The sequence below is a fragment of the Suncus etruscus genome, chromosome 14, assembly GCF_024139225.1.
Source record: "Suncus etruscus isolate mSunEtr1 chromosome 14, mSunEtr1.pri.cur, whole genome shotgun sequence".
Lineage (NCBI taxonomy): Eukaryota > Metazoa > Chordata > Mammalia > Eulipotyphla > Soricidae > Suncus > Suncus etruscus.
The window spans coordinates 5,365,761-5,388,898 of record NC_064861.1 but is presented as its reverse complement, the minus strand read 5'-3'; the positions used below and the strand labels follow the sequence as shown (position 1 = coordinate 5,388,898).

General features: G+C 43.6%; 1 protein-coding gene across 1 annotated transcript in view; it reads left to right on the top strand.

Annotated features, from left to right (window-relative positions):
* Positions 1-23,138, top strand: part of PAPSS1 (3'-phosphoadenosine 5'-phosphosulfate synthase 1) — a 56,672-nt gene that overhangs the window by 17,067 nt on the left and 16,467 nt on the right. Inside the window, exons 4-9 of the mRNA XM_049786907.1 lie at positions 2,014-2,152; positions 3,661-3,779; positions 12,264-12,377; positions 14,177-14,288; positions 15,806-16,011; positions 16,548-16,683. Of these exons, the coding sequence (XP_049642864.1) occupies positions 2,014-2,152; positions 3,661-3,779; positions 12,264-12,377; positions 14,177-14,288; positions 15,806-16,011; positions 16,548-16,683 (826 nt within the window). The remainder of the gene's footprint in view (positions 1-2,013; positions 2,153-3,660; positions 3,780-12,263; positions 12,378-14,176; positions 14,289-15,805; positions 16,012-16,547; positions 16,684-23,138) is intronic.

Sequence of the window (23,138 nt, the reverse complement as noted above, 5' to 3'; positions counted from 1 at the left end):
CTCTAAGCAAGCCTGAGTGATCATGAGTGCAGAATAGTAAGAACCCCTCAACGTCAGCAGGTTGGCATCTCACTCCTATTTGAATAGCACGTTCAAAGACCAAATTGCTGAAATGCCAACTCATGAACTTGAGTTCTGTATTGTGTTAATTAATGATGAAGTTCTAGTGTTGTGTTGGTGAGGCCTTTCTCACCTCGGCCTTGTACCCACAGCCCCTTCAGCCAGCGGGTCTGTACATTGCAGAATAACCGCAGAGAAATAATTTCACAGGCAGTCAAAGTCAGTTGAAGCTTCAGGAGATATCCAGCATTTTTATGAGATCCTATGTCCCACATGGCTGCTAAGATAAATAGCATAGTTTTTTTTTTCCTGCTCCTCTGCATCTATTCTGGTGCTTATGATCTCTCTCCCTCCCCACCCCCTATGTATATTTATATATATGTGTGTGTATATATATACACACACATATATTTTATGGGCCAGCATGTAATCTATCCTGGAGAATGACCCATGTGCATTGGAGAAGAATGTGTATCCAGTTTTCTGTGGATGGATATGCCCTCTATATAACTGCTAGTCTACTTTCTTCCATTTCTCTTTTCAGAGATAGTATATTCTTGTTGGGTTTCAGCATGGTTGACTGATCAAGGGGTGACAGGACAATGTTGAGGTCTCCCACTATTATTGCATTGCTATTGATATCTTCTTTCAGATTTGTCACCAATTGTATTAAAGATTTTGCTGGTCACTCATTGGGTGCATAGATGTTTAGGAGTGTGATTTCTTCCTTTGATTAGTACAAAATGTCTATCTTTGTCCCTTGTAACTTTTGTGAGTCTAAAGTTTGTGTCATCTGATATGGCCACTCTAGCTTTTGTAAGGGAGTTATTTGCTCAGATGATTTTCCTCCAGCCTTTGACTTTGAGTTTATGTTTGTTCTGACTATTCAGGTGTGTTTCTTGTAGGCAGCAGAATGTTGGTTTCAGCTTTTTGATTCATTTTGCCACTCTGTATCTCTTTTTTTGTTTTTGTTTTTTGGGCCACACCCGGAGGTGCTCAGGGGTTACTCCTGGCTGTCTGCTCAGAAATATCTCCTGGCGGCCCGGAGAGATAGCACAGCGGCGTTTGCCTTGCAAGCAGCCGATCCAGGACCAAAGGTTCAAATCCTGGTGTTCCACATGGTCCCCTGTGCCTGCCAGGAGCTATTTCTGAGCAGCCAGCCAGGAGTAACTCCTGAGCACCGCCGAGTGTAACCCAAACCCCCCCCCCCCCCCAAAAAAAAAGAAATATCTCCTGGCAGGCACGGGGGACCATATGGGACGCTGGGATTCGAACCAATCACCTTTGGTCCTGGGTCGGCTGCTTGCAAGGCAAACACCGCTGTGCTATCTCTCCGGCCCCACTCTTCATCTCTTGATAGGTGCATTTAGTTAATTGACATTGAGAGAGATAATTGTCATTGTCATGGGAAGACGAGCTTTTTAACCCCAGTACCTTATCTCATGTCTCTCTTGCCCCTTTCGTTTACATGAGGGGTCGGAGAGATAGCATGGAGGTGGGGTGTTTGCCTTGCATGCAGAAGGACATTGGTTCGAATCCCACCATCCCATATGGTCCTTCGAGCCTGCCAAGAGTGATTTCTGAGCGCAGAGCCAGGAGGAACCCCTGAGCACTGCCAGGTGTGGCCCCAAAACCAAAATAAATAAATAAAAATTGAGGGGTGCTGTTGGGGATGAGGGATGTGGGGGAAAGATATAATTTAATGAATTATTTTTCACTAACTCCATTAAAAATCAGATTTTTTTAAAAGCACTTTTGTCTACTCCTTGCTCTATGCTTGGATCATGTGTTACTGGGGTTCAAAATAGGCCATGTAAATATACCCAAACCTATTTAGCTATATCACTTTGGCCCCTGTAATAGTTTCTTGCTTATTCTTAACAGTAGTATAGTGAATCTGACAGCTAGAGCACATTCATTATGTTTTCATACTTGTCTTTTTTTTTTTTAAAGGATCGCAACAATGCGAGACAAATCCACGAGGGTGCAAGTTTACCCTTTTTTGAAGTATTTGTTGATGCTCCCCTGCATGTATGTGAACAGAGGGACGTCAAAGGACTCTATAAAAAGGCACGAGCTGGAGAAATCAAAGGTAAGGGCTCTGGTCATTTCCCCAGGTTCTCTTTGCTGAGATATTTTACCTTCCTCAGAAGTTCATCTTCTTTTTGTTGTTGATTTTGGGCCACACGTGACAATGCTCAGGAGTTACTTCCTGGCTCTGCAGTCAGTAATCACTCCTGGTGGAGCTCAGGGGACCCTATGGGATGCAGGGATGGGACTTGGGCGGTTGTATTCAAGGCTTATGTGCTGTGCTATCAGTTGGTTCTCATAGTCTCAAGGCTGGGTCCAGTGTACCACCTTGATCTCTCTGAGACTACCCCACAGACCAGCAGCATGCATTATACTGTCGTGTCTGGCATCTTGCAGTGCCCGCATCATGTGCCCAGCACATGTTCTTCACCCCAGGGGAGTCCTCTTGCCAGACCAAGCTTTAGCAGGTTGGGACTCTGGGGACAGTAGGAAGGAAGCCTACTTCTTGTACATTAGTAGGAGGTGGATGTTAGCTGCTGCTTCTTCTCTTTTCATTCCAGAAGAAAATTTAAGTAAGTTTGTAAGTAACAGGGGACATGTTGGAAAGTCTGTGTGTGAGAACAAGGAAGGCTTTCCTTAGATCACTGTGTCTGACTGGAGTAGTGCCTTCTATATTCTGGGCATAGTTGGTGAATGAGCATGTGCCTGACAGCATTAAAATATGCAAACTTTGCTCTCTTGGCCTGTGTTTTCTGACCCTGCTGTGGACGCAGAAAGAAATATTTAGGGCTCTTCTGCAGTGGTCTTCATGCCAGCCATGTTAGTCTCTACCGAACATCCTTTGACATTAGTCCTATTCTGTTCTTGTGAACATAGAACCTGTTAGCATCAAGGTCGAACTCAATCGTATTGGTTGGAAATCAGGGACTGAAGCAGGTAACGTCAGTGTGTCATCCTGACTCAGAGCAGGAGAGTTGAGACAGCATATCCCCAAGTGCTATGAATAATAGACTTTGATATTTTGCTTCTAGCCCCAAGATTGGAAAGGAAAAATGGAAGGAAAAGGATGCTAGCATGAGGAAGTCACTGCATGTTAAATAAAGAAATAGACACATAGGAAGCAAAGATATGCCTTAGTTGGTGGGAAAAAAATTGCTCTATAAGGGTAAGTCACTTGCCTTGCACACAGCTAACTTGAGTTTGATCCTCAGCAACGCACAGGGTTCCCCAGGGACTTCCAGGAGTGCAGGACTTTCAGGAGTAAGCCCTTAGCATACCTGGGTGTGGCCCCAAAAAGAATGAAAAAATTGTGTCCAGAAACTTGTAGGAACCCCATATTTTCTCTGGGAGCAGAAGTTCTGTGCTCACCCATTTAGTACGTGGGACAACTTTATTGAACATAAGTGCTGGGAAGAATGAGAGAGAACCTGTACAGAAAGCTCCAAGCAAGACATCTCCTCGCTGTCTGTCAGTGAGAAAGGGCCATGCAAGCCAGCTCTGTGGTGTCCCAGAGAATCGGAACCTGAGAAATAAAGCCCGTTTCATTCTGATTCTGGGCACCTTCCCTAGGTTTCACTGGGATCGATTCTGAGTATGAAAAACCCGAGGCTCCGGAGCTGGTGCTGAAAACAGATTCCTGCGATGTGAACGACTGTGTGCAGCAAGTGGTGGAGCTCCTGCAGGAAAGGGTGAGAGAAGGGCTGTGGGAAGCACAGGGCGTTACTGGCCTTGCAGCATAAGCTGACAAACAGCAAGACATATTCAAACATTCGGTATTGTGTTTTGTGTGTGTGTGTGTGTGTGTGTGTGTGTGTGTGTGTGTGTGTATAATATGTGTGCAGAGTATAAGATAGACCAGACGGGGTAAACTGTAGGCTTGAGAGGCTTGAGAGCCAAGTGACCTCAACATTACAGTAACTTTAGCGCCTGAATGCCTGGAAAAAGATCCCATCTAACTACTCAGCTGTAAGCCTTGCCCTCAGTTCTTTCATTATGGTAACTGATGTTGCTTCCTCAGTATGTTGAGCGGCCCGGGTTGTGCCTGTGCTAACTTGATGGTCACTGTGTGGTTGATACTTAGGTAGGAAACAGCCTTACTGGGTTTGAAAATGGAGCTGAAGAGGCTTGTCATTGTCTAGACCAGTTGTCCCTACATGTTCCCTCAGTGTTCGTCCCATCTTGGCTATTTCTCTCCCAGTTTGAATTAGGCATCATCATCTACAACACTGGAAATGGTAAAATGTCAGCAGCTTCAGTCTTGTAGCAGTTTTGGCATTACTTTTCCTTCTTCCCCACTCTTTTCTGCAGACTTGAACCATCTCTGGCCCCCTAGGGTGAGGTGTAGGTTTTTCTAAGAAACAATCCCAGTCTCAGGAAAATGCAGTCTTGCATTTCTGGCTTTCCTCCACTGAGCTATGTGCTTCTTAGGAGAGGAAGGCTTCTGTGTCAGAGTTTCCTGAACCTGTTTTATGGATTCTTTCTTGCATTAGCATTGGCATTGGGGGGAGGGAGGGAGGAAGAGAGGGAGGGAGGGCGGATGAAAGGGAGGGAGAGAGAGTTTAAAAACTTAGTTTAAAAAGAGAAACAGACGTTTGAAACAAACAGATTTTGAGGATGTGATCAAAGAGTAAGTGCAAACATCTTCGCCATGTGGCTGCTTTGTGGTGGCAACTTCTTGCCAATGACAGCTTGTTAGAAGCAGAGGTCTGGTCTTCTTTGGTTCTTTCCCACTGTTAAAGTCCGTCTAAATGAAATTGCGATTGAAGCTTTAAGAGGAACAGGCCTTGAGTACATCAGGGCTATCAGTGCTGGCAGGGAGGATGCTGCCTGTCTCAATGTGGAGCCCCTCGTACTTGTCAGAAGGGAGCTGGCTGTGCCCACAAGCATTGCTGAGTGCCCTGCACAAATGCTTTTTTTTTCTCTGATAACAGCTCTTGGGAGGCTCGGGTGGATGATGGTTCGTCATCAGAGAGAACTTTTTTAAAAATTAAATCACCATGGGAAACAGAAATAAGAAGCTGTTGATGGTTGACTTTCAGTCATAAAATGTTCCAACACCCGTCCCTCCACCAGTGTTCGTTTCCCACCACATTTCCCCAGTTATCCTCCCATCTTCCCACCTCCAACCCTAACCTACCTTTATAGCATACATTTTACTTATCTCTTAAACACTTTTTAGGCACTGTACTCTCTCTCTCTCTTCCCCCTCCTCCCTCTGTCCCTGCCTCTTCCCCTTTTCCCACCCTTTTAGACACTGTGGTTTGCAATATTGTTTCTGTATATCCCTTTCCTTTCCTTCAGCACCCAGTTCTTGTCCAGAGTCATCATTCCCAATTTATTATTCTAGTGGTTCTTCTCTGCCCTAACTGCCTAATTGCATTCCCCGCTCTTTGGGACAAGCTTCCTAGCTTGGACTGGTCCTTCTGTCCCTCATCTCTACTGTTTCTGGACATTAATACCATACTATCTTTATATATATATATATGTAAACATATATATATATATTATCTTTGTTTTTTATATCCCACAAATGCCTTTGCCATTCTCTTTAATTTGGCATTTATGCTGTGGATGACATTGTGTTTGGGTGTGATGTCCAGGTTTGGAGTTAAATTGTTCCAGTAGACCAGTGCTTCTCAAATAGTGGGGCATGCCCCCCCCTGGGGGGGCGTGAGGCTCCGTAAAGGGGGTTGCGTTTGACCTTGGCAAACAGTCATCACAAGCTAAGCCTCGTGTTTATGTCTCTGTCTGTCTATTTACAGTCATGAGGGGCACGCGAAAAATGTTTTCTTCTTCCTAGGGGAGCATGACAGAAAATAATTGCGAAGCACTGGAGTAGGCAGAGGCCTAGGCCCTGTCCCCTCCTCTTTAATGCTTCTGATTGAGAAAGGCCTTTGACTTCCTATGAAAGTAGAATCTGCTTTGAGCAAGCTGGTCAGTGGGTTTTGGGGTTGCTGGGTATTGGTATAGCATAAATGCGGCTGCTCTTTTTCTCTCTGGCCAGCCTCTTTCTCCCTCCAGGCTGATCTGTGAACACCATCCAAATAGATTAGGTGTCCTGGGATGTAAATATTGAATTTTTCCAGAGCATCTTTCTCTTCTTAACATGCTGCAGCTGGTGGATTCGGAGGCAAAAGAAGAAAAGCCTGGAAGACACCCGAGCTTTGTTTTCCAATCTGGATTTTCTTCCTAACCATGCCTGGTCACTAGATGGCCTTCTGGTGTTGCAGTTGCACTGAAGCTGTCAGACCCAGGGATACGGGCTTCTTGCTGCTGGTTTTAATCTCAAGTGATTATTTTAAATACTGTTTATAAGTGTACTTAGAAACTCTAGATTTACTAGTCCTATAAATGAGTTAAAGATTTGTCTTTTTATGAAATAGTGCTTTAGTGCTTGAAATGGGTTTTATACCGCACAGAAACAAACAACCAGACTTCACACAGCAATTTGGAAGTGCTCTGGGTGTGTGTAGTTGAAAAAAATTGGAATGTAATAGTAACAGGAAAACATGAACGTGCTCTAGGGTTTCCAATCTTTTAAGCAAATTCGGCTTAAGGGAAAAATTGCAGAAAATACAGGAAGGAAATATTCGAAAATGTGGCATCACTTAAGTTATTGACATAATCCAAGTTCTTGAGGAAGATGAGAGAGAAGACGTGGCTGTTTCATGTAGGGAGTGCTGCTATGTGTGTTGCTGAAAGCTTCCAGATAAACACATGATAGAGTTTCTAGGAGTAAAGAGATAAATATGTTGTTTGTTAGATGTGTTATATGTAAGATTACATGCATTATATGTAAGATCTATGTTAGATCATAGACTGTTAGCAAAAAATTAAATGTTTTGAATATTCATGTTACTTAAAAAGAATTTATGGTTCATAGATTTGTTTTTCTGGATTTCGTGGGGGATTGGGTCACACCCAGAAGTATTCAAGATGTACTCCTAGCTCTGTGCTCAGAGATCACTCCTGGTGGGCTCAGGTGACCATATCAGGTGCCAGGGATCAATCCTGAGTTGTCCATGTGCAAGACAAGTACCCTACTTGCTGTACTATTGCTATGGCCTCCCTCCATTTGTTTTTTTTTGGGGGGGGGGGACTTGGGGCTACACTTGTCTAGGCTCAGGGCTTACTCCTGACTCAATGCTCAGGGATCATTCCTGGCAGTGTCTAGGGGACCTATGTAGTATTTGGTTCGAACCCAGGTTTGGCCATTTGGCCATGTGTAAGGCAGGCAGGCACCTTATTCACTGTGCTCTCTCTCTGGCCCCATTAAAATTAAATTATGTATATATATATATATATATATATATATATATTTTTTTTTTTTTTTACAGCTACATTCAGGAGTATTCAGGGGTTAGTCCCAAGTGTACACTTGGGGGTGTTACAGTACTTGGACCATGTACCATTAGGAATTGCACCCAAGCCTCCTATATACAAAGTAGGCACTTTGGCCCCTAAATTAGTATTTAAGCATTTCCCATAGTTTGAGTATTTAAGCAGTTCCCATAGTTATTTTTTGAGGGTTTTTTTGGGCCACACCCGGTGATGCTCAGGGGTTACTCTTGAGTTATGCGCTCAGATTACTGGCTACGTGCTCAGAAATAGCTCCTGGCTTGGGGGATCATATGGGAGATCGGGATCGAACTGTGGTCCATCCTGGGTTAGCTGTGTGCAGGGCAAACGCCTCACTGTTGCACTATTAAGTTGCCCCAAAGCCTGTCTTATTAATGGTAGTGTGAGAGTGTTTATTTCCACTTTTTGCAGCACTCCTGAGTCTTCTGACCCCAATGCTGGCTGACTGTGGAGCTGGGAAGATCAAGAGGTTTAGCTACAGGACTACTAGCTCCTAGCCTGGGCTGGCTTGGGATCCATTTTTGTTGTAAAGGAAGTTTCTTGAAACCAAGGGTTTTATATCTACAAGTTATAGAAGAACATATTATTTTCTCCTAGCTGACTCTGTCTCTGGATACCCTCATGACTTCCAGATAAAATGGGTACATCAGGCCCTTCACATTATGTGTACAGAGATCTTGTCTCACTTTGAGGTAGTTTTGCCTTTTTTTGTTTGTTTTGTTTTGTTTTTGTTTTTTTGGGCCACACCCATTTGATGCTCAGGGGTCACTCCTGGCTAAGCGCTCAGAAATTGCCCCTGGCTTGGGGGACCATATAGGACACTGGGGGATCGAACTGTGGTCCTTCCTTGGCTAGCGCTTGCAAGGCAGACACCTTACCTCTAGCGCCACCTCTCTGGCTCCAGTTTTGCCTCTTTTAGATGTTTAGTAGTGGTTTTAGAAGGGATTTGTCACCAGAATATACTAGAAATGGGTTGTTTTTACAAATTTATTTTTTTTTATGCAAAAAATTTTGTTTTTATAATATTTTTTGTTCCTGATTTGAGTTTTCTTGTTGTATGTGGAATAATGCTTAGAATTCCTCTGGGCAAAAGTCCCATGTTCCTCTTGATTCATAACCCTGTTTGTGTTAATTCTTAAAAATGTTTTTGTTAGTTATCATTTTATTTTTGTTTGGTTTTGGTTTTGGTTTTGGTCATACCCGGCGGCAGTGCTCATGGGTTACTCCTGGCTCTGCTCTCAGGAATTATTCCTGATAGGGCTTGGGGGACTATATAGGATATATGGCAGGTCAGCTACATTTAAGGCAAAGTGCCCTACCTTCGGTACTATTTCTCTGGCCCCTAGGTATCATTTTAGAAGAGAAAAACAGAAGCAACCTCTTGAACTTTTATTAAGGCTTTGGTTAGGTGACAGAACCAATCTGTATCTTACTTAATTGTGTGGTTAAATTTTATTTTATAGTGGTATGGATATGGAATTTTGAAAAGGGAAGTCTTTTGTGAAATGCTTGTAATGGAAAAAGTATCTTAACACAAAGTAGGAAAAAATTTCTTCTTTCTTGAAAGAAACTTGTTAAAGCCTCTGAGTTCAAACATAAAAAGCACTTTACAGAAAAGCACATTCATCAAAGAGCAGGACCATAAAACTGAACAGATCAAACAGCCAATTCAGCTATGCTCAGTAGGGATACTTCTTTGTGTTCAAGCTGGTTTTGAGCACATTAGGATCTCAGGTAGAACTCCGGGCTCTAACTTTACAAAAAGCCTCCTCTTCTTTGGCTTAAATATCACCATCTGTGAAATGGGACTTACAGTAAAAATCTCTACCTCAGAACTTGCTTGAGGACTCTTTTGGTTATGTGGAGTACTTTGAACAATCTTGACAACAAAGAATACAAACACATTAATCATGATTAATCTTTATTACATAGTGCATCAAAGATGGATCTGGGGGGGTGGTCTTGCGGTGGTCAGTGACTCACTTCTCCTGACACTCAGTGGCCTCTTTTGTAAATTGGCAGGACTGCATAAAGAGCCAGTGAGTTGATTCAGAAAAGGCCCGTAGATCAGTGTTGGTGTTGGAGCTGGCCTGCCATGAGTGCTTATCCCTGAGGCCCCAGGACTGAAATCTTGTCATTTCTCAGCAACTGTGTATCATTCTGTATTTCATCACATTATCGCTGTGTCCTATTTTTAAGTAAATACGAGCACAGTTTAGCTCTATTTTTTTTAAGTTGCACATAATGGTAGCAACCCTAGATTTTTTTCAAAATAATTTAACAGAAAAATCTGTGATGTTTATGCAGAGAATTACTTATGTGCATGTGGACATAGACGTATATACATATGAACACACAAACATTTTAAACAGCCAATAAGGGAACATATTCAAAAATGTTGAATCTTCTCACATCCACACCCTTTTCTTATTACTTCTCCCCACCCCAGCCCCAGAGCCCCTCCAGTATTCCGGGTGCCAGTTCTTTGTCGTTGTTTGCTACTGGCCACTATTTTCTCCACTTTCACATGTGCCTCTCAGAGGATGGCCTGGCACAGTGGTGGGCAACCTTTTTCTCCAACTGAACCAAATCTAACCAAAACCACGATTGAAATTTATTTTGAGAGCTACACAGGGCATGCACTGACAGAGGCAAGGAGCAGAGTCCTGACTCCTGGAGAGCCGCCCGGCACACAGAAGAGCCGCATTAAAAAGTGGAAAGAGCCATGGCTTGCCGACCACTGGCCTGGCATATTGAGACTGAAAGGGGGCTGTGTGGAACATTCTATGCCTGGCGCCCTTTTGAGAGTATTGTAAAGGTTGGTACTTCAGAACAATAACAACAAACAAACAGAAAAACAGAGTAACTTCAGTAATATCCTTGGTGAGATGCTAGTGCCAGCTGGAGTTAAATGGCTTTATGGCATGTTAAATAGTGATTGTATTTGGAATGGCACAATGCTTTCAATTCTGACATTGTACCACTCATTTGAGATCACCTCTTCTTAGTTGCTTGGATTACTGTATTTCTTTCTTTTTTTTTTTTTTTTTGTTTTTTGGGCCACACCCTGCAGTGCTCAGGGGTTACTCCTGGCTGTCTGCTCAGAAATAGCTCCTGGCAGGCACGGGGGACCATATGGGACACTGGGATTTGAACCAACCACCCTAAGTCCTGGATCGGCTGCTTGCAAGACAAACGCCGCTGTGCTATCTCTCTGGGCCCTGGATTACTGTATTTCAAAAAAATTTTTTTAGTGAAGCAAGAAAATTTTTATTAAACAAAGCTTAGTTTGAAAGAAGTTAGTAGAGAGAGGGCCCCAAAATAGTATTGAGAAAATATATTGGTATTTCTATGCTCCTTGCAGCATTATCCACAATAGCCAGAATCGAAACAACCCAGAGTGTTTCAAGAATAGATGAGTGGATAAACAAACTACTTTACACATACACAGTGGAATATTATACAGGAATATTATGCAGCTATATAAAAGAGAAAGTTATATAGTTTGCTATTCCATGGAAGGACCTGGAGAGTCATGCTGAATGAAGTTAGAGGGCGAGAGACACAGAATGATATCTCGTAGTTGGAATATAAAGAGACACAATGGTGGAATAAAGCACCCAAAGAAAATGGAAATAAACCCAAAGACACATGAAGATTAATATTTAGTAGGAAACATATACCTGAAGTGACAAGGGGTAGGACAGGGAGGGGCATTGTCTGTAGAGGGAAATGTTCAGCCGGAGAGGAGGCGGTGTAGAAAGGTGGGAAAGTATCATGTTTGATCACGCATGCTTTGTAGTTGTCTAGTTTGGGTCCTTACCCAGGGATTCTCAGAGGTTACTATTGGCTCTGCACTCTGGAATTACTCCTGGCAAGCCTCAGGGATGCCATATGGGATGCCAGGGTTTGAACCCAGGTTGGTTGTGTGCAAGGCAAATGTCCTATCTACTGCGCTAGCGCTCAGCCCCTAAAGTGTGATGTGTGAACCCCTACCAGTAGCAATACTTGAAATACAGCACGAAAACATGTGTGCTTCCACACATCCACATTTATAAAAGGGCTGTTTGTAGGAGCATCTGGGATGGGTGGATGGAAGTCGAATGGGAGCATTGATGGAGGAAAGTGGACACTGGGGAAGGGATCAGCATTGAAACATTCTGTTCCTGAAACCAAATTAGGAATAACTTTGTAATTTTTCACACTGCTAAATTATAAAAAGAAAAGAAAAAGAAGTAAAGGGGGATAAAGAGAGGAAGTGCCTGTTTTCAAGAAAAAATACAGGCTTTTCCAGAGTAGAAAAGCTCCATGATAATTTTTTTTTTTTGTGGGAGACACAACTGGCAGTGCTCACAGATATCTTCTGTTGGGCTCAGGGACTTGTATTTTATGTCAGGAATTGAACCCAGGTCTGTTGAACCCAGTACCCTTCCTTGCCTGGATTTAATGTATGTGGCTTCTGCTAGGAGTTTTTCCTGTTTTCTAGATAATGGGATATTTTGCTAGTGCAGCCCTTGGGCGTGGGTGTTTTCCAGCTTAGGAGCAACTGGTGTGAAGAGAGATGGCTGGGATGGCTTAGAGCGCAGTGACCACCCTTGCTGTTTTTGGTTCACACCTGCAAGTCCTTAGGGACTGTGCTCAGGGATCCCACTGGTGGTGCTCAAGGGCACCATGTGTCTGGGAGCAAACCCGTCTGCTCCCTGGACAATTTCCCTGGCCCCTTCAAGACCTGCTGGTATTTCTTTTCAGCATTTCCACCTGCGTAGAGAGCTGTAAGCTGCTGATTGACTCACATTCACTTCTCTATTGTGTAGGACATTGTGCCTGTGGATGCCTCATACGAAGTCAAGGAACTGTATGTGCCGGAAAATAAACTTCACTTGGCAAAAACAGATGCAGAAACATTACCAGCACTAAACATTAATAAAGTAAGTTCTTCACTACTCTTTGTCCCAAGGAGTTAACTTCCTCCTGTGTCTAAAAGAAAGGAGGAAGAGAAACACATTGTCTTCAAATCCTCTGGGTCTGGAGTAGGTTATTCAAATCCATGATAAAAGTAGATTATTTCTGGGCTGGAGCGATAACACAGTGGGCAGGGCATTTGCCTTGCACTTGGTCAACCCAGAATTGAGCCAGTTTGATCCCCAGTATCCTATATGCTCCCCTGAGCCTTCCAGGAGCAATTTCTGAGTTCAGAGCCAGGAGTAACCCCTGAACGTCTCCAGGTATGCACCCCCCCAAGTAGATTTTTTTTCCTATACTTAGTGTGATTAAGAATTTGATCAGGGGCCTGGAGAGATAGCACAGCGGCGTTTGCCTTGCAAGCAGCCGATCCAGGACCAAAAGGTGGTTGGTTCGAATCCTGGTGTCCCATATGGTCCCCGAGCCTGCCAGGAGCTATTTCTGAGCAGACAGCCAGGAGTAACCCCTGAGCACTGCAGGGTGTGGCCCAAAAACCAAAAAAAAAAAAAAAAAAAAAGAATTTGATCAGGGGGACCGGAGAGATAGCATGGAGGCAAGGCGTTTGCCTTTCATGTAGAAGGACGGTGGTTCGAATCCCGGCATCCCATATGATCCTCCGAGCCTGCCAGGAGTGATTTCTGAGTGCTGCCAGGTGTGACCCAAAAACCAAAAAAAAAAAAAAAAAAAAAAGAAGAATTTGATCAGAGGCCGGAGAGATAGCATGGAGGCAAGGAATTTGCCTTTCATGCAGAAGTATGGCCGTTCAAATCCCGGTATCCCATATGCTCCCCGGTGCCTCCCAGGAGCAATTTCTGAGCATGGAGCCAGGAGTGACTTCTGAGCACTGCCGGGTGTGACCCAAAAAAACAAAACAAAAAAAGAAAAAAGAATTTGATCAGACCCAAGACATGTCAGCACCACTGAAAGGGGACAGTTGGGAACTGACTACCGGAGGGTTGGCCTGATATAAACATACATGGCTTGGCATAACATATGTTACACACCATAGACAACCACATATGTACCATGTAAACATGTACTCATGTGAAAGCACACGCTACATACATATATAGATTTGTAAAACTATAGCTGTGTACACATTATATACACACAACACACATACACTTAGAACATAATACACATACTCAGCATACTCACATGTGTGCACCTCCACACATAAATGTACATGCACAGAATTGAATCACTTTTAGCAATGCAGGGCAGTCAGACTTTCTATGCAGAAAGACCACAGCATTTTCAGTGCAGTGGTTTGTTCTTTGCACAGCATTTTTTATATAAAAGTAACAAATTTTCACCAAGATTGATAAAGAATTTTCTTAGACTGCCATAATTAATGCCATTGACTCATTTTTTTTCCCTTTTGGTCTACACCTACCTGTCAGTGCTCAGAGGTTATTCCTGGCTCTGCACTCAGGAATCACTCCTGATAGGACCCAGGGGATCAGATGAGGTGCTGGGGATCAATCTTGTGTCAGCCATGGGAAAGTTAAATGCTCTCCCCCACTCTGGCCTTATGCTTCTGGATGGAAATCAGAGAGGGGAGCTGGTGATTCTGTTGTTCATAATACAGTTGCTGCGGCATTAAGTGCTCAAACCACAGTCCTCTCACCGGTGTGACTGTCCCTTTTTCTAGTCACCATGATCCTCAGTAGCTTCCTCTAAACTCAGCCATCCTTGAAAGTTTGTTCCCCTTTCTCCATTGCTGCTTTTGCCCATCGTTACCATCTTTGCCCCCCTTCCCTAGGTGGACATGCAGTGGGTTCAGGTCCTGGCAGAAGGCTGGGCCACCCCGCTGAATGGATTCATGAGAGAGCGCGAGTACTTGCAATGCCTTCACTTTGATTGCCTCCTGGATGGTAAGGAAGAACTCTGGGTGGGGGACTCTGTTCGTGGGAGAGAGGGATGCCTTCTGGCAGGGTGTGCCAGTCAGGGCTGTGGTATTAGTATCCTCATGGAGGATTGAAGTTGGAGTGGAATCTCATCCTGTGCACTGGAAATGAACCGTGAGATCTTTTTTCCATCTCTGTCCTTGGTTGGGAGTGTGTGGGGAGGGGTGGCAGGTGGTGGTGGTACTAGAAATTAGGACTGAAAAAAGAAGTGGATTGAAAATCACACAGTAGTCCTATCCTCATCCTATCCTGTCCTATCCTATCCTGCAGTCCTATCCTCATCATAATGAAAACCTCTTTATGAAAGTCCAGTTTGGTAGTAACTTGGTCATCCTGCAGCTGGGGTATATGCTTGCTAAGTGCTTAGAGAACACATGTGAAGGATTGAAGGGGAGTTCTTCTGTGTCTTACAAAACACTAAAAAAAAATAAAAAGCAAACACAATTACCAAATCAGATGGTGTCCAGTATATTATTTGTGTACTTACTGGAAAGTTTAGTTTGCTATGTTAAAGCTATTTTTTTTTTTTTTTTAATCTTTGGGTCACATGTGGCTGTGCTCAGGGCTTATTCCTGGCTCTGTGCTAAGGAATTGTCCCTGGCTCTGTGTAGGAAAAGCCATGCTGGGATGCTGAGTATCCAGCCCGGGTTGATGATGTGCAAGACAGACTCCTCTGCCATATGATCTCTCTGACACCTAAAGCACATATTTTTAAAAGTCACAGAGACCTACTAAGTGACTATGGTGTTCCTTGGGTCGTGACTTATAACTGTGGAATAAAGTTTGTAGTTGACATCAGATAGCTCCATTCTGATGGAGAACCAAGAAAGTGAAAAGCAAACCACCTCTCTGAGTAATTTTGTTTTCCAGGTTTGAAGGGAACCTAAGACTTCCAAAAACTTGCTACTGAAAATGCAGTTACTACCCCACTCTTTATTAACTTATTGCTTATTTCTGAAATGACTTTGTAGCACTTTAGGGATATAGCCACCACCACCACCCCTATATGTGTAGGATTGACTGTGCCCACCACAACAATGTTTATCCATCCTGCCCCCAGAGGTAGAATCTAGTTCTTAGGAAGGATTTAAATCTTGACCTCCTGTCCCCGCCCAAAGATCTTGGTGCATCATTTTTTTTTTTTTTGGCCTTATTAATCTGCTGGAGCTGCTCAGTATATTTTTTGGTGATGTTGGTTAGGTTTTAACCAGCAGATTATTTCCTGTTTAAAGTTTCTTTTATTTCACTTTTTCTACTCAAAGAAATTCGATCACTGGTCATGATATGTGATAAATATCACTGTGGTAGGTTGACACTTTATAGCTTTACTTTTGTTTTGAACCTGTGGGTTTCTTTCGGCGTTGTCTGGGTTTTCTGAATCCAGTGCCCAAAAGATTTCCTCTCCCCCCTTCTGTCTTTAAGGGTATTCTCTGCAGGAAGGCGACAGGCAGTGCACTAACAGTCCCATTTTGTGTTCTTTGCAGGGGGCGTCATTAACCTGTCAGTGCCCATCGTTCTGACGGCCTCCCACGAGGACAAAGAGCGGTTGGACAGCTGCACAGCCTTTGCCCTTGTATATGAGGGCTGCCGCGTGGCTATTCTCCGTAATCCAGAGTTTTTCGAGCACCGAAAAGAAGAGCGCTGTGCCCGACAGTGGGGGACAACCTGCAAGAATCACCCCTACATCAAGGTCCTGGGGAGTCCTGGCTGCCTTTCCTCCTGACTTTCTGGTCTTTGTGCTGAAATGTGGAGGCATTACCTGCTCTCATATTTTCTAGAGTCATGACTACTATAAGCATGTGGTCTTGGGAGGCAGATTTGCAATCCAGGTTCCCCCGGTGAAAGTGGCTGCAAAATTCACACCAGTGTGAGCACCTGGAAGGAGGAGAGTAGCAAGGTTGCTGGGAGGTTCAGGAGGTGCAGAATTACCCAATGGGCTCACAGGCCAGGGGTATAGTGCCTCAGCCTGTACATTATTTTGGTTAATTCACATACAAGGATAGAAAGAATGTTGCTCCAAGAGCTGTGTCTATGTTGGCTCTGTTTTCTCATGTGTGTAATAGGAGAGATGTGTCACTTTGTGGTGAAATAAGCACTAGTTTATAGCTGCTTCCATCCACTGAGTGAAAGTCATTTACAACTGTCATTAGCTGAAAGATCAGGAAGCCCTGATTTCTTTGGAGATTCATATGTGCTCAGAAACATTTTCCTTTTTCTTCCCCTTAGATGGTAATGGAGCAAGGAGATTGGCTGATTGGAGGAGATCTTCAAGTCTTAGACCGCATCTATTGGAATGATGGGCTGGATCAGTATCGCTTGACCCCCACTGAATTGAAGCAGAAGTTCAAGGATATGAATGCTGGTGAGATGTGGACCTGCTTATGGAATGAGGGGTGATGTGGGGTTTCTTCCCTGTGGGAAAGTATTGACTTTTCCCCCCTCCGAATTGCTTACTAAAGTATAGCATAGAGTAGAGACACTTCTGATTGGAGCTTCCATTTGTTTGATTTCCCAGAACAGGCATGTTTCATGGAGTGCTGAAACCACTTCATTTACTTTCATTTTTGGCCAAGCTTTGAATTCATAGCTGGAATTCATGTCAGTAAATTAATTGGCACTGTGGAGTGGTCTTATCAAGGTATTCTCCTTCATAATTAGAAGCTTAACTATTACATCTGTTTCATACTCTGTTTTGGGAGCCAAGCATTGCATTCAACTTATGACTTATCCAACTTACCTAGAGTTTTGCAATGAGGGGTTGCCACATTGTTTAAAGGAGCTGGGAACATGTCCGTAACTTTCATCAGACAGAAGGAATCCTTGAGTTTGATGTTGTTTACTATTTCCCATAGATAAAGGCAAATAAATAACAAACAAAGAGCTAACTTTGTAGTTCCTGTTGCCTCTTCCAGGAAAGCCATAACCAGCCATTGGCTGATCCTTCTCACAGAGAGAGAAGCCACAGTAGTTTCTTGAACCTGAGGCTTTCCCCTTCCTTCTCCTGCTGCCTGCCTTCTAACTGAACTCCAGAACTCTGATTGCTCTGTGTGGGCTGCTGTCCTGTCTGCAATAATCTGATCTGTTTGATGAGTCCAGACTACTCTGTAGCTGGAAGGATTAGGGGGTGGGGGGTGGGGGCTTTGTGAAATTAGTGATGGCAAGAGGACATGGGTCACCAGGGTTGAGTTCTGCTGGCCTCTTCAAGTTATTGACACTTGTTTACTGTCCCAGACAGGAAGAAGGAATTTCTCTGAAGCCAACTGGGAGTTGGTGTTATTGCACAGAAGAGTACACTGGTGCCTTCTTGGGTCATAGTGGGAACAGTTGATCTTTTTCTCCCTAGCAAGGAAGCTTCAGAGAGAATATCGGGGCCCAGATATTTGAAATGACTGGCTGGGTTTTTGCAGGAGGTAGGGCAGGAGGCTGAAGCTCTTTGCTTGCCCATGAGGCAACTTTCTCAAATTTCTAGAGTGGGAAGGCCAGGAGTGAAGGTACACACTGTCCTTTCAGTGTGGGGAGACACAGGGCTTGCAACTCAGCAGTTTAGAAAATGGGGTATCAAGAAGGGTACTCAGAAAGGTTGAGATGCTGGGTTCTAACATGTTAGGGATGTGGCAGTGGATGGACAGTTGTGCAGAAGCCCAGGCCCTAGCTGGTGGGTGTAAGCACAGGGACTCTGCCGAGGTCTGCCCTGGGTATCTGAGAATGAGTTCTGTCTGCACAGGAGAGGATGCCTCGCTCTTCACCCCCCAAAAAAACCATGTGATAACCACTATTCTCACCATTTAGAGAGTCAGAAATGCCTGTTCTAACAATAGGTCAGAAACTTTACATACTCAAACCTAGTCTTAAAAGACAAACTGAAAGGTCTACTTTAAGAAAAGACAGATCAACAGTCACACCAACCTCCTACACAAAGATGACACTAAATCCCATGACAATTATCTCTCTTAACGTCAATGGACTAAATTCACCAGTTAAGATACACAGAATGGCAGGGGCTGGAGCAATAGTACAGTGACAGGGTGTTTGTCTTGCATGCTTTTGACCCAGGACTGACCTGGCTTTGACAGACACTCCGGCATCCCATATGGTCCCCTGATTTCTGAGAGCAGAGCCAGGAGTAACCCCTGAGCACCACTAGTTGTGGCCCAAAAACCACAATCCAAAAAAATCAAAAACAAAAACAACCACCCCCCAAAAACCTCCAAAAAGCTGAATCCAACATTCTGCTAACTCCAAGAAACATACCTAAATAGTCCGAACAAACATAGACTCAAAACCAAAGGTTGGAGGACAATTATTCAAGCAAACAACTTCCTTAAAAAAGCTGGAATGGCCGTAATAATATCAGATGACACAAACTTTGAACTTAAAGAAGTTATAAGGGACAAAGATGGACATTTCATAATCAAGGAATATGTACAACAGGAAGAAATCACACTCCTAAAAATATGAGGGACAGCAACATTTTAATATAATTCTTGACAAATCTATAAGAAGACATCAATAGCAACACAATAATAGTAGGAGACCTCAACACTCCTGTTACTCCTGAATCAATGAAACCTAACAAGAATATATTAGATCTAAAAGGAGAAATGGAAGAAAGTAACCTATATAGGGCTCTCTACCACCAGAAAACTGGATATACATTCTTCTCCAGTGCACATAGGATAGACCACATGCAGGCCCATAAAAACATCTCTCCATAAAATCAAGAGGATAGAATCTGTACAAACTACCTTATCAGATCACAATGCACTAAAATTAGTTAGTGAATACAAACAGACATAGAGAAAAACTTTAACACCTGGAAATTGAACAGCTCACTACTGAACAACCAGTGGATCAGAGATGGAATCAAAGAGGAAATCAAAAGATTCCTGAGAACAGATCAGAATGAAAACACAAATTATCAGAATTTGTGGGACATGGCAAAAGTGGTATTCAGAGGAAAATTTATAGCTTTACACATCAGGAAGAAAGAAAGGACCTACATAAATAACTTAATGACACAACTAATAAAATTAAAAAGTGATCAACAAAATGAATTTAAGAAAAATAAAAGACAATATTGTAATAATACCTAGTGACAATAGAAATGAAGGCTGGAAGGACCAGTCCCTGATACGAAGCTTACCATAAAGATTTTTGAGTGCAGCTAGAGAAATAACTCCACCAACAACTATCATCATAATGGTAGTGCATGAGAGAAATAGAATGCCTATCTCCAATATAGGCAGGGGGGTGGGAGTGGAGAGAGATGGGGAGCATTGGTAGTGGAAGGTTACACTCATGAAGGGAGGTGCACTTTTTTATGACTGAAATCCAGTACAAATATGCTTTTAATCATGGTGCTTAAATAAATATTTTAATTAAAAAAATAGAAATGCCTGTTCTGAACTTTGGGCCACACTGGGAGAGGAGTCTGACCCCTGACTCTGTGTGGAGGACAGAGCTCTGAGAGGATGAAGGAAGGAGGCAGAAAGCTGTTGAAATTCTGGGCTGTGGTCGGAGACAAGTACATAGATGCTTCCTAGAGCTTTGGATATGGAATGAGCACTGAGAGTCCTGGGAACTTGGAGCATGGATAGTGGCTAATCTATCCTTGATTGGAGGACATGCACACACACAATGACTTGCAGGCATGCTCACATAGCATGTCACTCATATACACACTTAGGCATACACATATTCAGACACGCACATGCATACACACACTAAGACAGACACTCTGGCACACACTAATACAAGAACGAAACTTCCTCAGGCCCTTGGCTGACTGTGGAGACTGGAAGCAAGTCCAATGCCCACTGTGACCCCGTTATATAATGACTGCACTTGACTGATAGTGCAGACAGGGAAGCAGGGCCAATACCCACTGTGACTCCGTTATGTGATGATTGTCACACCCTTGTCCTGTGCTGCCCAGGGGGCCATGCTCATCACTTCCCCAGCAAGAAAGCCAATGAATGGTTACGTTACCCTGCATTCCCCTTTACCTTCAGCCCCTTTCCCGACCCTTCTTCCTGTTCAGAGAGGGAGAAGCTGTTTTCTGGTGGGGACTGGCCATCTCACCCCGAAGGCCAAGAAAGTGCTGGGCCATTGTGAATAAGATATAAATATTCATGGCTAGGCTTTGAGTATGAGCCTCTGTACCTGGGGACTGGGCGGGCCTGGACTAGATGCGCTAACTAAAGCCATCTGTGCATACTGCATAATGGAATCCAGGTGAGGGCTGAATCCCCTGAGTGAGGGCAGAAGGAAGATTTTCAGGGGACCCTTGCCAACACCCATCCTGCTCAGGGAGGACCAGAAAATAACAGGTAATTAGTTCAAAGCCACCAGGTTACATGAGAAGGTCACACAGGCTTGTTTACATTGGTCAGACATTGTTTACTCCAACAAAGAAAAACAAAAAGCCACCAAATAGATCTCATAGTGTCTCATAGGGTCCTTGAGCCCCTCTCCCCACTTTCTTCTATGTTTCCCGGGTTTTGCTTTTCTAAGAGACAAGGAACAGATGAACTTGCAGGAGCCCCTGTATGCTGTGTGTCACGTCACCTCTGTGGCCATCTAGGTTTCTAGCCAGTCTCCTCGAGCTCCACCACTCAGGAGAACCCATGTTTTTCAGCTCTCTGCTCCTGTTTGCTGGGCTGTGGTGCTCTTGGCCACATTCTTTAGTTTTCCAGAAGTCTCTGAGCTGTAGCCAGTTTCTGAGTGGAGGGTTTTTCTAGAGAGCAGTGGCAGGCACAGGCTATGTCTCTGGATTTCTGAGCTACACTCCGGCAGTCAAAGGCCTCCCTTAGAAACCCCACTACCTGCAGAGCCTACAGTGCTTGCTCTGGCTCTAAGAGGAAGCTCCTATTAATGACCTTGTTGGCAGAGTCACAACCCAGACTAAGAAATCCTCTTCCATGGTCAGCCATATTGAATGCAGGCCCAATGGTCAGGTAAAGTGGAGTTATCAGGAATTGTTAATGCAAAGGCAAGTATTTTGCCTTGATTATGGTCTGACCACAGGAGAAGACTGCCTATTGATAAACAAAGATGAAAATATGAAATTTTTGGAGATGAGACCACACTCAGTGATGCTCAGGGGTTACTCCTGGCTCTGTACTCAGGAATCATTCCTGACAGTGCTGAGGGGATGGACCACAGGGGAGTTGGGGATTGAACCTTGGTTGGCCATATGCAAGGTAAGCGTCCTACCCACTGTATTATCTCTCCAGCCCCAAGAACGTGAGGTTTTAATGAAAGTTGATCTAAGCATCTGTTGCCTCAAGTTTGTAGTGGCCCATTATTTATTTAACATCCTGAGTGGAAAATTGACAGAGGGGAATTTAGCAGTGATGCATGTTGGATTCTGTTACCTGGACAGTGGAAAATTGACAGAGAGGAATTTAGAAGTGATGCATGTTGGATTCTGTTAGCTGGACAGTACCTAAGGAATAAAAGCTTCCACTGACCCATGTTACGTTATTGTTTACTCATGTAAACATGAGTTACTCATGTAAACTCATGTTTCTCATTGTAATTCATGTTACATTATTGTTTACCTATGTTCTTTAGGAAGAAATCAGATGGTGGAGATAAAAATATGGCTAGACTTAGGGACAGTTAAAGGCATTTGTGCAATTCACTGACAAAAAATCTCATGGAATTGAGAGGAGAAGGCATTCAGGAGAAACCTGTTAATCCTGGCAGAGCAAATAGGTAGGCAGAACAAATGTTCATTAGATTTCTGAGTGAAAATAATTCTACCTGGGCTATGTAATATTTTTGTATGTGGCTAAGGTCTACTCTTACCAAGTCATTCATCTTCACTTTATCTGTTCAGTGTTTAGAGTGGAGCTAGATTCATTCCTTGGAGAGAGAGTGAGCATGTAGTGGAAACCTTATAGAGTCCAGAATGGATGTAGTTGAGATTATTTGTTTTTAATGTTTCCTTTTGCATATCCCGCATATACATAATCTTGGTCAATTCTTTGTACAGAATCAGCGTTGACCTGATTAAAGTCAGAGAATGCAGCCATCATCCCCATATAAACAAGTGCCTGGTTCTGATTAGGGAGGCCTGGCTGGCTGGGAAGTGCAGCACTGAACCCCTCTGTTTGGAGACAGTTTGCTGAGTCCCAGAAAACCATCTTTGTGTTGGGGTGGACGCAGAGCCACAGGAGAGCTATGGGTTCAGTGTCTTGCTAGGAATGCTTAGATGTGGTCATTGCCTGACTGTGAGATGGTCTGTCGGTAGGATCTTATTTAGTGGCTGCAGCATGCATCTCCCAATGCATGCTCTGTCATTCTTGTCTTCATAATAGTTACCTGAAGATTAATCCCTGTCTCAAGGGACTTGCAATTCAGTCCTTTAGGGTTGTAATTTGTGGCTGGAAACCAGCCAAACTGAAAGCTGAACCCCAGACAAAGCAGTATTCTGTTCCTCTACTTATATCTTCCCCTTGATAATTTATTATTATTGAGTAGGTCTGTGTTGAGTAGGTCTGTGTTTTATCTAATTGTCAGGCTCAAGATTAGCCCATCTTGCCTGCTTGGCCTCGTGTCATTGAGAATGGAGAATCCCTTCCGGCCCCTCCAAAAATAATCACATTGACAGGAAAATGGTGGTCATTATGGGGATTTATTTTTCTCTTGGTTTTTGGATCACACCAACTGGTGTTCAGAGCTTACTCCTTACTCTCTGCACAAGGATTATTTCTGGTGGTGCTTGAGGAACCATATTAGGTGTTGGAAAATTGAACTGAGTTTAGTTATATGCAAGGCAACACCTTATCTCTTATTACTTCTCCTTTCCCA